The sequence below is a fragment of the Chaetodon trifascialis genome, chromosome 5 (genome assembly GCF_039877785.1).
Source record: "Chaetodon trifascialis isolate fChaTrf1 chromosome 5, fChaTrf1.hap1, whole genome shotgun sequence".
Classification (NCBI taxonomy): domain Eukaryota; kingdom Metazoa; phylum Chordata; class Actinopteri; order Chaetodontiformes; family Chaetodontidae; genus Chaetodon; species Chaetodon trifascialis.
The window spans coordinates 16756416-16770741 of record NC_092060.1 but is presented as its reverse complement, the minus strand read 5'-3'; the positions used below and the strand labels follow the sequence as shown (position 1 = coordinate 16770741).

Here is a 14326-nt window from a genome sequence, read left to right as displayed (position 1 = left end):
GGATGGCAAGGAGGCCAACGATAAAATCACACATTCAGAAGAGGAAAGGCAGCTCTTGAATGGACTTTTCACAACTTAAAATGGAGCGAAAGGCTGCAACCAACTCACCTTTTCTTTACTGGGTAAAGTCTGAGTTCTGGTAAAAGTGTCTCCTCCATTAATACTGATCAGTTCTGCATCTACAGGCGGAAACGGTGCGGGGAAAACCACTACGTCACTCTTGAGCGTGTCCGAACTGAAACACACGTCATACTGCTGAGTAGATTTGGAGTAAGACCAGCTCCCGTCAGGGTGGGTGGTGATCATTGGGGCGCTGTACCTGCTGAAATCGCCGTCTGTCCTGTGACATTTGACAGCTATTAAACTGATGAGGCTGAGCAGAAAGATGAGTGAGACCGACACAATGGCGATCAGCAGATACAGGTTTAAATCCGAGAAGCTGTCCTCCTTTACGGGCACATGTCTGAACTGAGTCTGGATGTCAGCTGTGCTCTCAACCACCACCACGTCAATAGACACAGTAGCTGACAGGGAGGGTTCTCCGTTATCAGACACCAACACCACCAAGGGGTGAGTTTTCAGGTCATTGTCACTCATTCTCCTCTTAGTCCGGATTTCTCCGGTGCTGGTTCCGATCCGGAAGAGGTTGTTTCCTTTGGGCTCAGACAGGTGATAAGAGAGCAGCGCATTGTATCCAGAGTCTGCGTCTACAGCCCTGATCTTTGCCACAAAGTATCCCGCTTCAGCAGAATAGGGGATGCTCTCACTGTTAACGGAGCCGTGCTCAGAATATGGCGCGAGAATCGTGGGACTGTTGTCATTTTCATCCAGGATTAAAACGTTGACAGTCACGTTGCTGCTGAGCGGAGGAACACCAGAGTCTGTGGCCTGAACTTTGAACTGAAACGTCTTTAACTCCTCATAGTTAAAAGACTGCAGGCTGATTATATCTCCAGTCTCTGGGTTGATGTTTATCACTGATGAAATTGGAATATTTTTTGCAGAACTATCTAACAATGTGTAAGTTAATTTTGCATTACTTTCCAAGTCAGGATCAAAGGCATGGATCGTATATATAACGGAGCCTACTGGACTATTTTCTTTCATATAAACATTAATCACAGACTCCGTAAATCGAGGCGCATTATCATTGACATCAGAAACATGAACAGTAATGACTCTCACACTGGACAGAGGTGGACTTCCTTCATCTGTGGCTGTAATGGTGACATTGTAAACAGAAGTGTTTTCTCTGTCCAGTGGTCCATCTACTACTAATGAATAGTCATTTTTGTAGTTGGACTTGAGTTTAAACGGAACAGATCCATCGACCTTACAGTTAGTTGCACCATTGTTTCCTCCGTCTTTGTCACTGACTGTAACCAAAGCAACGATTGTCCCCAGTTCTGCGTCTTCTTTTACTGGTGTCATGAGTGACGTCACAGATATTTCTGGGGCATTGTCGTTCACATCAATAATCTCTATCAGCAGTTTAGCATGTGCACTACGAGGAGAGGTGCCTTGATCCATTGCTTGAACTCTAACTTCATAAGCAGCCGTCTCTTCATAATCTAATGTTCCCTTGACGGTGATTTCTCCTGTTTCTGAATTTAGATCAAAAATATTTGACGGATCAATATTTCCTCGTTTGATAAACGAATACAGGATCTTACTGTTGATGCCTTCGTCTAAATCTGTTGCATTTAACTTAATTACTACTGTTCCTTGTGCGATATTTTCACTCACACGCACTTTATACAGCGATTTGCTAAAAGTGGGTATATTATCATTGGCATCTAAGACATTAACATGTATTTGTAATGACCCCGATCTGGGCGGTTTTCCTCCATCTACAGCCGTTAAGAGAAGTGTGATCACCGACTGTTTCTCTCGGTCTAAAGCTTTCTGCAGCACTAACTCAGCAGACACACCGTGATCTCCGCCGCTCTGCACATCGAGGGAGAAATGTTCATTTTGGCTCAGCTTGTAGTTCTTCACTGAGTTGCTGCCTATATCTGCGTCTACTGCTAATGGGAGAAGATATCGCTCTCCCGTTAGAGATGATTCTGAAATATTCAAAGAATACGCTTTTTCAATAAAAGCAGGCGAATTATCGTTTATATCTAAAACATTGACCTCGATGCGGTGCGCAGTCATGGGGTTGTTAAGAACAGCTTGTATTTTTAACGAGCATTTTACCACATGCGGACAAAGCTCTTCTCTGTCTATCCGCTCATCAACAAAGATGTTCCCGGTCCGCAAATTCACGTCAAAATATTTCTTACTGTAACTCGAAACAATACGTAGATCTCTGCTCTCTAGTTCCTGGACATTGAGGTTTAAATCCTTTGCAATATTCCCCACAGCGGTGCCTTTGTTCACCTCCTCGGAAATCGAGTAGGACAGTTGCAACACTGAGCGCTCACAGAGACAAAGAAACACGACAGTGTGAATCCAGACGTATTCCTTCTGTAGTCGAATATACATTGTTGAGGCAACAGAAGAACTGAACCCAAACGATCATTTATCCTCAGTCCAAAATTCCCGTCCAAAGAAATATTGCTGTGTGGAAGCTCCTGCTCCTCTCGTCACAGCACCTTCCGCGGGTGGAGTGATGGTCGATGACGATTTAATTTTTTTCAAAGCAGAGAGGAGGAGTTTTGGATATATAAACAAATTCATGTGTATGGTCTCTTGCGACATCATGTGGTGAATAATAGGTAACCGCATACATAGTCAAAAAATTTTAAATATTATGAGTGGTATTAATGATAATGTTTACTATTAGAAATACTCTTTTTTTTTAACATTTAGAGTGCAACAACCATCATAGATGAATAAGCAAAATACTTCAGTGGCTGTGTGAGCTATTGCAAAGGACAAATAATACACTGTATCCAGACAGAAAATGACTTAGAATTTTAAATCCAGTGTATTTTCCATACTTCGAAAGTCCCACATTTAGAACAAATCATTGATTCATTGCAAGATGGTACAGAAACCACACGCTGTCAACACAAAGTCAAGCACCACGGACACAGCCTTTTCACTGCTTTCAGATTCAGTAGGCATTGCAAATCTTAGATTACAGCAAACTGATTCCAGCTATATGCCCAAGTTTACAGACTCAGACACACGGTAACCCCTGTTTCAATCCAGGTGAAGAACAGTTTCAATCACTGCAACGATGAATGAAAGTTTTTTAACAGCCATAAAAGCAGTGGAGTTTGCAGCTGAATGCCTTTTAAATGTAGTTCAGCACCACGGAGAGTTCAGTCTAGATACTGGCAATACACTCGTTCAACCGTCCTTCTACAACATACAACATGTTTGCTAAAAAGTATTTTGGCACAGACCACCTGAGACAAAACGCATGTACAAAAATTCTGGATAGAAGTTATGTTACAGCTTGTGGTTTTGCAAGTTCCTTTCAAGATAAGCAAAGTTTAAAGTGCAGTGGGATTATTGTAAGAAGATATATTAGTTTCTGTTTCAACAGGTGTGACAAACCGGGAGTCACTGCATTGTGTTGCCTTTGTTATTTTGTGTGATTGACGTTCTACAAATGTACATGTTTATGTATCAAATTACTGGAAATGTTGACATGCCTAAACAGTCAGGAAATGACATCTGTATGATAGCACTTAATTTTTTGGAAGCAGTCAGCTCAAATGGCCTACCTTCTCTTTGTTGGGTAAAGTCTGAGTTCTGGTAAAAGTGTCTCCTCCATTAATACTGATCAGTTCTGCATCTGCAGGCGGGAACGGTGCGGGGAAAACCACTACGTCACTCTTGAGCGTGTCTGAGCTGAAACACACGTCATACTGCTGAGTAGATTTGGAGTAAGACCAGCTCCCGTCAGGGTGGGTGGTGATCATTGGGGCGCTGTACCTGCTAAAATCGCCGTCTGTCCTGTGACATTTGACAGCTATTAAACTGATGAGGCTGAGCAGAAAGATGAGTGAGACCGACACAATGGCGATCAGCAGATACAGGTTTAAATCCGAGAAGCTGTCCTCCTTTACGGGCACATGTCTGAACTGAGTCTGGATGTCAGCTGTGCTTTCAACCACCACCACGTCAATAGACACAGTAGCTGACAGGGAGGGTTCTCCGTTATCAGACACCAACACCACCAAGGGGTGAGTTTTCAGGTCATTGTCACTCATTCTCCTCTTAGTCCGGATTTCTCCGGTGCTGGTTCCGATCCGGAAGAGGTTGTTTCCTTTGGGCTCAGACAGGTGATAAGAGAGCAGCGCATTGTATCCAGAGTCTGCGTCTACAGCCCTGATCTTTGCCACAAAGTATCCCGCTTCAGCAGAATAGGGGATGCTCTCACTGTTAACGGAGCCGTGCTCAGAATATGGCGCGAGAATCGTGGGACTGTTGTCATTTTCATCCAGGATTAAAACGTTGAGAGTCACGTTGCTGCTGAGCGGAGGAACACCAGAGTCTGTGGCCTGAACTTTGAACTGAAACGTCTTTAACTCCTCATAGTTGAAAGACTGCAGACTGATTATATCTCCAGTCTCTGAGTTAATGTTTATCATTGATGAAATTGGAATATTTTTTGCAGAACTGTCTAGCAATGTGTAAGTTAATTTTGCATTACTTTTCAAGTCAGGATCAAAGGCATGGATCGTATATATAACGGAGCCTACTGGACTATTTTCTTTCATATAAACATTAATTACAGACTCCGTAAATCGAGGCGCATTATCATTGACATCAGAAACATGAACAGTAATGACTCTCACACTGGACAGAGGTGGACTTCCTTCATCTGTGGCTGTAATGGTGACATTGTAAACAGAAGTGTTTTCTCTGTCCAGTGGTCCATCTACCACTAATGAATAGTCATTTTTGTAGTTGGACTTGAGTTTAAACGGAACAGATCCATCGACCTTACAGTTAGTTGCACCATTGTTTCCTCCGTCTTTGTCACTGACTGTAACCAAAGCAACGATTGTCCCCAGTTCTGCGTCTTCTTTTACTGGTGTCATGAGTGACGTCACAGATATTTCTGGGGCATTGTCGTTCACATCAATAATCTCTATCAGCAGTTTAGCTTGTGCACTACGAGGAGAGGTGCCTTGATCCATTGCTTGAACTCTAACTTCATAAGCAGCCGTCTCTTCATAATCTAATGTTCCCTTGACAGTGATTTCTCCTGTTTCTGAATTTAGATCAAAAATATTTGACGGATCAATATTTCCTCGTTTCATAAACGAATACAGGATCTTACTGTTGATGCCTTCGTCTAAATCTGTTGCATTTAACTTAATTACTACTGTTCCTTGTGGAGTATTTTCCCGCACACGCACTTTATAAAGCGATTTGCTAAAAGTGGGTATGTTGTCATTGGCATCGATTACATTAACATGTATTTGTAATGACCCCGATCTGGGCGGTTTTCCTCCATCTACAGCCGTTAAGAGAAGTGTGATCACCGACTGTTTCTCTCGGTCTAAAGCTTTCTGCAGCACTAACTCAGTAGACACACCGTGATCTCCGCCGCTCTGCACATCGAGGGAGAAATGTTCATTTTGGCTCAGCTTGTAGTTCTTCACTGAGTTGCTGCCAATGTCTGCGTCTTCTGCTATTGGGAGAAAATAACGCTCTCCCGTTAGAGATGATTCTGAAATATTCAAAGAATACGCTTTTTCAATAAAAGCAGGCGAATTATCGTTTATATCTAAAACATTGACCTCAATGCGGTGCGCAGTCATGGGGTTGTTAAGAACAGCTTGTATTTTTAACGAGCATTTTACCACATGCGGACAAAGCTCTTCTCTGTCTATCCGCTCATCAACAAAGATGTTCCCGGTCCGCAAATTCACGTCAAAATATTTCTTACTGTAACTCGAAACAATACGTAGATCTCTGCTCTCTAGTTCCTGGACATTGAGGTTTAAATCCTTTGCAATATTCCCCACAGCGGTGCCTTTGTTCACCTCCTCGGAAATCGAGTAGGACAGTTGCGACGCTGAGCGCTCACAGAGACAAAGAAACACGACAGTGTGAATCCAGACGTATTCCTTCTGTAGTCGAATATACATTGTTGAGGCAACAGAAGAACTGAACCCAAACGATCATTTATCCTCAGTCCAAAATTCCCGTCCAAAGAAATTTTGCTGTGTGGAAGCTCCTGCTCCTCTCGTCACAGCACCTTCCGCGGGTGGAGTGATGGTCGATGACGATTTAATTTTTTTCAAAGCAGAGAGGAGGAGTTTTGGATATATAAACAAATTCATGTGTATGGTCTCTTGCGACATCATGTGGTGAATAATAGTCAAAAAATTTAAAATATTATAAATGGTATTAATGATGATGTTAAATATTAGACAGGCGTTTTTTTTTTTAACATTTAGAGTGCAACAATCATCATAGATGAATAAGCTAAATACTTCAGTGGCTGTAGGAGCTATTGCAAAGGACCAATAATACACTGTATCCAGACAGAAAATGACTCAGAATTTTAAATCCGGTGTATTTTCCATACTTCCCACATTTAGAACAAATCAAAAATGAATGAATTGAGTTTGATTCATTGCAAGATGGTACAGAAACCACACGCTGTCAACACAAAGTCAAGCACCACGGACACAGCCTTTTCACTGCTTTCAGTTTCAGTAGGCATTGCAAATCTTAGATTACAGCAAACTGATTCCAGCTATGTGACCAAGTTTACAAACTCAGCAACACAGCCGCCGCTGTTTCAATCCAGGTGAAGAACAGTTTCAATCACTGCAACGATGAATGAAAGTTTTTTAACAGCCATAAAAGCAGTGGAGTTTGCAGCTGAATGCCTTTTAAATGTAGTTCAGCACCACGGAGAGTTCAGTCTAGATACTGGCAATACACTAGTTCAACCGTCCTTCTACAACATACAACATGTTTGCTAAAAAGTATTTTGGCACAGACCACCTGAGACACAACACATGTAGCATAAATTCTGGATAGAAGTTATGTTACAGCTTGTGGTTTTGCAAGTTCCTTTCAAGATAAGCAAGGTTTAAAGTGCAGTGGGATTATTGTAAGAAGTTATATTAGTTTCTGTTTCAACAGGTGAGACAAACCGGGAGTCACTGCATTCTGTTGCCTTCGTTATTTGTGTGATTGACGTTCTACAAATGTACATGTTTATGTATCAAATTACTGGAAATGTTGACATGCCTAAACAGTCAGGAAATGACATCTGTATGATAGCACTGTTAATTTTTTGGAAGCAGTCAGCTCAAATGGCCTACCTTTTCTTTGTTGGGTAAAGTCTGAGTTCTGGTAAAAGTGTCTCCTCCATTAATACTGATCAGTTCTGCATCTGCAGGCGGGAACGGTGCGGGGAAAACCACTACATCACTCTTGAGCGTGTCTGAGCTGAAACACACGTCATACTGCTGAGTAGATTTGGAGTAAGACCAGCTCCCGTCAGGGTGGGTGGTGATCATTGGGGCGCTGTACCTGCTGAAATCGCCGTCTGTCCTGTGGCATTTGACAGCTATTAAACTGATGAGGCTGAGCAGAAAGATGAGTGAGACCGACACAATGGCGATCAGCAGATACAGGTTTAAATCCGAGAAGCTGTCCTCCTTTACGGGCACATGTCTGAACTGAGTCTGGATGTCAGCTGTGCTCTCAACCACCACCACGTCAATAGACACAGTAGCTGACAGGGAGGGTTCTCCGTTATCAGACACCAACACCACCAAGGGGTGAGTTTTCAGGTCATTGTCACTCATTCTCCTCTTAGTCCGGATTTCTCCGGTGCTGGTTCCGATCCGGAAGAGGTTGTTTCCTTTGGGCTCAGACAGGTGATAAGAGAGCAGCGCATTGTATCCAGAGTCTGCGTCTACAGCCCTGATCTTTGCCACAAAGTATCCCGCTTCAGCAGAATAGGGGATGCTCTCACTGTTAACGGAGCCGTGCTCAGAATATGGCGCGAGAATCGTGGGACTGTTGTCATTTTCATCCAGGATTAAAACGTTGAGAGTCACGTTGCTGCTGAGCGGAGGAACACCAGAGTCTGTGGCCTGAACTTTGAAGTGAAACGTCTTTAACTCCTCATAGTTGAAAGACTGCAGACTGATTATATCTCCAGTCTCTGAGTTGATGTTTATCACTGATGAAATCGGAATATTTTTTGCAGAACTGTCTAACAATGTGTAAGTTAATTTTGCATTACTTTCCAAGTCAGGATCAAAGGCATGGATCGTATATATAACGGAGCCTACTGGACTATTTTCTTTCACATAAACATTAATCACAGACTCCGTAAATCGAGGCGCATTATCATTGACATCAGAAACATGAACAGTAATGACTCTCACACTGGACAGAGGTGGACTTCCTTCATCTGTGGCTGTAATGGTGACATTGTAAACAGAAGTGTTTTCTCTGTCCAGTGGTCCATCTACTACTAATGAATAGTCATTTTTGTAGTTGGACTTGAGTTTAAACGGAACAGATCCATCGACCTTACAGTTAGTTACACCATTGTTTCCTCCGTCTTTGTCACTGACTGTAACCAAAGCAACGATTGTCCCCAGTTCTGCGTCTTCTTTTACTGGTGTCATGAGTGACGTCACAGATATTTCTGGGGCATTGTCGTTCACATCAATAATCTCTATCAGCAGTTTAGCATGTGCACTACGAGGAGAGGTGCCTTGATCCATTGCTTGAACTCTAACTTCATAAGCAGCCGTCTCTTCATAATCTAATGTTCCCTTGACAGTGATTTCTCCTGTTTCTGAATTTAGATCAAAAATATTTGATGGATCAGAATTTCCTCGTTTGATCAATGAATACAGGATTTTACTGTTCATGCCTTCGTCTAAATCTGTTGCATTTAACTTAATTACACGTGTCCCTGGAGTAGTATTTTCACTCACACGCACCTTATAAAGAGATCTGCTAAATGTCGGCGTATTATCATTGACATCTAATACATTTATAGTTAACTGCAATGTTCCTGATCTCGGAGGTTTTCCTCCATCTACAGCCATTAGAACGAGTCTAATAACTGGCTCTTTCTCTCGGTCTAAAGCTTTCTGCAGCACTAACTCAGCAGACACACCGTGATCTCCGCCGCTCTGCACATCGAGAGAGAAATGTTCATTTTGGCTCAGCTTGTAGTTCTTCACTGAATTGCTTCCAATATCCGCATCTTCTGCTATTGGGAGAAGATATCGCTCTCCCGGTGACAATGATTCAGTGATATTAAATATATGCGATTGCTCAATGAAAACAGGAGAGTTATCATTTATATCTAAAACATTTACCTCGACCCGATGTGCAGTCATGGGATTGTTAAGAACAGCCTGTAATTTCAAGTAGCATTTTACCGTGTTTGGACAAAACTCTTCTCTGTCTATTCTTTCGTCAACGAAAATGTTCCCGGTCCGCAAATTCACATCAAAATATTTCTTCTTGTGGCCCGATACGATTTGGATGTCTCTGTTTTCTAAGTCCTGTACATTGAGGTTCAGATCCTTTGCGATGTTCCCAACTACGGTGCCTTTGTTCACCTCCTCGGAGATGGAGTAAGATATCTGAGAGGCAGAGCAGGAACAAAGACAAAGCAGCGTAACGATATGAATCCAGGCGTGTTCCTTCTGTCGTCGCACATACATCCTTGGTGCAATAAAGGAGCCCAACCGAGTCAAGCATCAATCCCCTCTGTCGGTGATTCCTGCAAAACCAAACTACTCCGTTTGTGCTCCAGCGTTTCTCCTCACAACACCATCGAGTGTCACGGAGATTATAATGGCCAATGACGATTTCATTTTTCCCATCCATGGAGGAGGAGTTTTCTATGCCCAGCATCACTCTGATCTGTGGTCTCCTGCGGCATCTTGTGGTGAATGCGTAGTAAATTCGGCGTTTACTTTGTCAGTTAATTTGTAGCACAGTTCTCAATAAATAGGTGTTTAAAAAGAGTCCAGACTCGCACAATGATTAGCGTCAAATCACCTACAAATAGGTAAAAGTCCATCACAGACACAATTATTAATCACAATGCTGAGTATTTAACCATTTAGTTAAATATTCAGAGTGCAACAACCATCCATTGACGGATGTCTCAAATGCCAGACAAGCCATTTCAAAGTTCAAATCTTGTGATGAATCCAGAGGAAAAAAAGAAATAAAATAAAAAAAAGACTATGAGAGTTAGTCATGTAACTCTAAAACAATGTTAAGTCCCTTAAGTGAACAATGGTAGAAATTATAATAATAGCAATGATACATAAATGACTGCCTGTGTCAATGTAGATAGCACAGAAACCACGTGACAAGCCTGACTTCCGCACCACGGAGATCGCCATTTCATAAACATGTTCATTTCTGAAAGGCTCTTTTCGGTTCCGTGAAAAACTGGTGTTTGAGAGCAGACTGACAGTCGACCCAATGACCGGTCAGTTCAGCACAATTGCGAGTTATGTCTCAATACAAACAATGACCAACTGAGGTCAGGTTGAAATACACTGCCCAGAGTTTTCCAGAGGGTATGGAAGACCGGGTTGGCAGGACAGTGGAGTTGAAACCCAAGGCTGGGAAAACTTAGTTCAGCACCATGGTCAGCGCTGTTTAAACTCTGACAAAACTGTCAAACGATTTTGTCTTTGTCACATTGCCAAATTGTAAGAGAGAAACGAGCAGCTTGGGTATTTGAGCGTGTGTGAGACTAAGACGTTCTGTTAAATAGTATCCTATCTTTGTGTGTGTTCTTTTAAAGAAGACTTGTAATTTAAAGACGAGGGCAAGCAAGATGGGAAAAAAATCTGACAGGACTACAAGTTATGTTGCCACTGTTATTTGTAGTGAAGAAACTTCTCTCCATGAGCGCTGTTAATTTCAATTAAAAACAACAGCTTCCATGAAGTGGATTCATGCGTTCATAAAGGGTTATAAGTGTTAATTAGCATTAGACAAATGGGAATTCAGTGTTGTTGCTTGTTGACACTTTCACTGTCATCCACGCTTGCATAAAATTAATAAGGTGGAAATAATACAAGTCCATAACAGCTGTTTCAATGCTCAGTCAATTATTTCAGCATTAACTGCAAAGTATAGCCTACCTTTTCTTTATTAGGTAAAGTCTGAGTCCGTGTAAAAGTGTCTCCTCCGTTAATACTGATCAGCTCCGCATCTGCAGGCGGAAACGGTGCGGGGAAAACCACTACGTCACTCTTGAGCGTGTCTGAGCTGAAACACACGTCATACTGCTGAGTAGATTTGGAGTAAGACCAGCTCCCGTCAGGGTGGGTGGTGATCATTGGGGCGCTGTACCTGCTGAAATCGCCGTCTGTCCTGTGACATTTGACAGCTATTAAACTGATGAGGCTGAGCAGAAAGATGAGTGAGACCGACACAATGGCGATCAGCAGATACAGGTTTAAATCCGAGAAGCTGTCCTCCTTTACGGGCACATGTCTGAACTGAGTCTGGATGTCAGATGTGCTTTCAACCACCACCACGTCAATAGACACAGTAGCTGACAGGGAGGGTTCTCCGTTATCAGACACCAACACCACCAAGGGGTGAGTTTTCAGGTCATTGTCACTCATTCTCCTCTTAGTCCGGATTTCTCCGGTGCTGGTTCCGATCCGGAAGAGGTTGTTTCCTTTGGGCTCAGACAGGTGATAAGAGAGCAGCGCATTGTACCCAGAGTCTGCGTCTACAGCCCTGATCTTTGCCACAAAGTATCCCGCTTCAGCAGAATAGGGGATGCTCTCACTGTTAACGGAGCCGTGCTCAGAATAAGGCGCGAGAATCGTGGGACTGTTGTCATTTTCATCCAGGATTAAAACGTTGACAGTCACGTTGCTGCTGAGCGGAGGAACACCAGAGTCTGTGGCCTGAACTTTGAAGTGAAACGTCTTTAACTCCTCATAGTTGAAGGACTGCAGGCTGATTATATCTCCAGTCTCTGAGTTGATGTTTATCACTGATGAAATTGGAATATTTTTCGCAGAACTATCTAACAATGTGTAAGTTAATTTTGCATTATTTTCCAAGTCAGGATCAAAGGCATGGATTGTATATATAACGGAGCCTACTGGACTATTTTCTTTCACATAAACATTAATCACAGACTCCGTAAATCGAGGCGCATTATCATTGACATCAGAAACGTGAACAGTAATGACTCTGATACTGGACAGAGGTGGACTTCCTTCATCTGTGGCTGTAATGGTGACATTGTAAACAGAAGTGTTTTCTCTGTCCAGTGGTCCATCTACCACTAATGAATAGTCATTTTTGTAGTTGGACTTGAGTTTAAACGGAACAGATCCAACGACCTTACAGTTCGTTGCACCATTGTTTCCTCCGTCTTTGTCACTGACTGTAACCAAAGCAACGATTGTCCCCAGTTCTGCGTCTTCTTTTACTGGTGTCATGAGTGACGTCACAGATATTTCTGGAGCATTGTCGTTCACATCAATTATCTCTATCAGGAGTTTAGCATGTGCACTACGAGGAGAGATGCCTTGATCCATTGCTTGAACTCTAACTTCATAAGCAGCCGTCTCTTCATAATCTAATGTTCCTTTGACAGTGATTTCTCCTGTTTCTGAATTTAGATCAAATACGTTTGATGGATCAATATTTCCTCGTTTGATCAAGGAATACAAAATCTTACTGTTCATGCCTTCGTCTAAATCAGTGGCATTTAACTTAATTACCACTGTTCCTTTTGCAGTATTTTCACTCACACGCACCTTATAAAGTGATCTGCTGAAAATCGGCGTGTTATCATTCGCATCGACTACATTTACGTTTATCTGTAATGTACCTGATCTCGGAGGTTTTCCTCCATCCACAGCCGTCAGAATAAGGTTAATCACTGGCTGTTTCTCTCGGTCTAAAGCTTTTTGTAGCACTAGTTCGGCAGACAGACCGTGATCTCCGCCGCTCTGCACATCAAGTGAGAAATGTTCATTTTGGCTCAGCTTGTAGCTCTTCACTGAGTTGCTGCCTATGTCTGCGTCTACTGCTATTGGGAGAAGATATCTCTCTCCCGGTGCCATCGATTCGGAGATGTTTAACGACAACGACTGTTCAATGAATTCTGGCGAGTTATCATTTATATCCAAAACACTGACCTCAATGCGGTGTACGTCCATTGGATTGCTTAAAACAGCCTGTATTCTCAGTGAGCATTGTGCCGTGTTCGGACAAAGCTCCTCTCTGTTTATCCTCTCGTCAACAACGAGGTTACCGGTCCGCAAATTCACTGCAAAATATTTCTTACTGTAACTCGAAACAATACGTAGATCCCTGGCTTCTATATCTTGTACATTCAAATTCAAATCCTTTGCGATATTCCCCACCACGGTGCCTTTGTTCACCTCCTCGGAAATGGAGTAAGACAATTGCGAAGCAGACCAGTCACAAAGACACAGCAGTACAGCAATACGGATCCAGGCGTATTCCTCGTTCCCCATCGTTGAGTCACACACACTGAATCCTGCTCCTCATGTATTTCCACTTTATGTTAGTAATCGTTATAAACGCGATTATCCATCAGCAGCAGCCCCTTTCGCCACAGTACAATCCCACTGTCTCTCCAAACTGATGGCGGATGACGGTTTTAGGTTTCCCGTGCAGGGAGGAGTTTTACATATATTTTAACAATTATTCCTATGGTCTCCAGCGACATCATGTGGTAAATGACAGATACCTCAGTCTAAATGTGAGTCACACTACAACCCAATGATTTGCAGTCGTATAAGAGATGTGTTCAGGCTAAATATCATTCTTCACTAAAAACAATTCATTTACGTCAGCAAACTAAGCCTACTGTTGATGTTTTTTTTTTTTTTTTTTTTTTTTTACAAAATAAAGGTAGGTTGTTGAATAATGGAAGGATCCTGAGAGCTAAGAGAATTCAAAGGTCGCACAGACCCGTTTCAGCACCAAGGAGAGTGATGTCAACCGCATGGGTCCAGCGCACCCCTGAGCTGAGAGAAACGCTGTCAAATAATCCTGCTTTCAAAGCCCGACATTTCAGGACCTTAAAACATAATAGTATGGGAACTCTATCTTTGTAGTTTTACCAAAATTGTCAGCTGAAATGTATCGCTGACTCTTTTTTAGTCCCCTTCTAAATTACAATATGTGCTCACATGAACAGTGAAAATCATTGCAATGTCAACTAAGATGCTATTAGGACTACTTTGTTTTCGGGTCCTGTTGACTTGTGTATACATCACCTTAAAATATGAAATATATTTGGAAATAGTAAACTGAGAGCACTTCATTCAAGACTGTTGTACACATGTACGTTTTTAGATGTCACAAGACAAATTAAGCACTGTTCAGTTTT

At 42.3% G+C, this 14326-nt stretch overlaps 2 protein-coding genes across 28 annotated transcripts in view; both read right to left on the bottom strand.

The window, feature by feature from the left end:
- LOC139331568 (protocadherin alpha-C2-like) overlaps nucleotides 1-14326 on the bottom strand; it is a 208430-nt gene that overhangs the window by 43234 nt on the left and 150870 nt on the right. The window contains exon 1 of one of the 27 annotated variants that reach the window (XM_070963095.1): nucleotides 11076-13737. The exons of 24 other annotated variants lie outside the window; for them this stretch is intronic. In XM_070963095.1, the coding sequence (XP_070819196.1) occupies nucleotides 11076-13445 (2370 nt within the window). In that variant the 5' untranslated portion in view covers nucleotides 13446-13737. Of the gene's footprint in view, nucleotides 1-108; nucleotides 2559-3680; nucleotides 6105-11075; nucleotides 13738-14326 lie in introns of those variants that run through there. 2 more of the 27 variants (XM_070963083.1, XM_070963082.1) reach the window with 2 other exon arrangements.
- On the bottom strand, nucleotides 7233-10045 carry LOC139331705 (protocadherin alpha-2-like). The gene has a single exon (XM_070963334.1). The coding sequence runs from the start codon at nucleotides 9627-9629 to the stop codon at nucleotides 7233-7235; it is 2397 nt and encodes a 798-aa protein (XP_070819435.1). The 5' UTR covers nucleotides 9630-10045.

Bases quoted from the DNA above. Each gene is read 5' to 3' on its own strand.
- LOC139331705 (XM_070963334.1), bottom strand. From the start codon at position 9,629: ATGTATGTGCGACGACAGAAGGAACACGCCTGGATTCATATCGTTACG.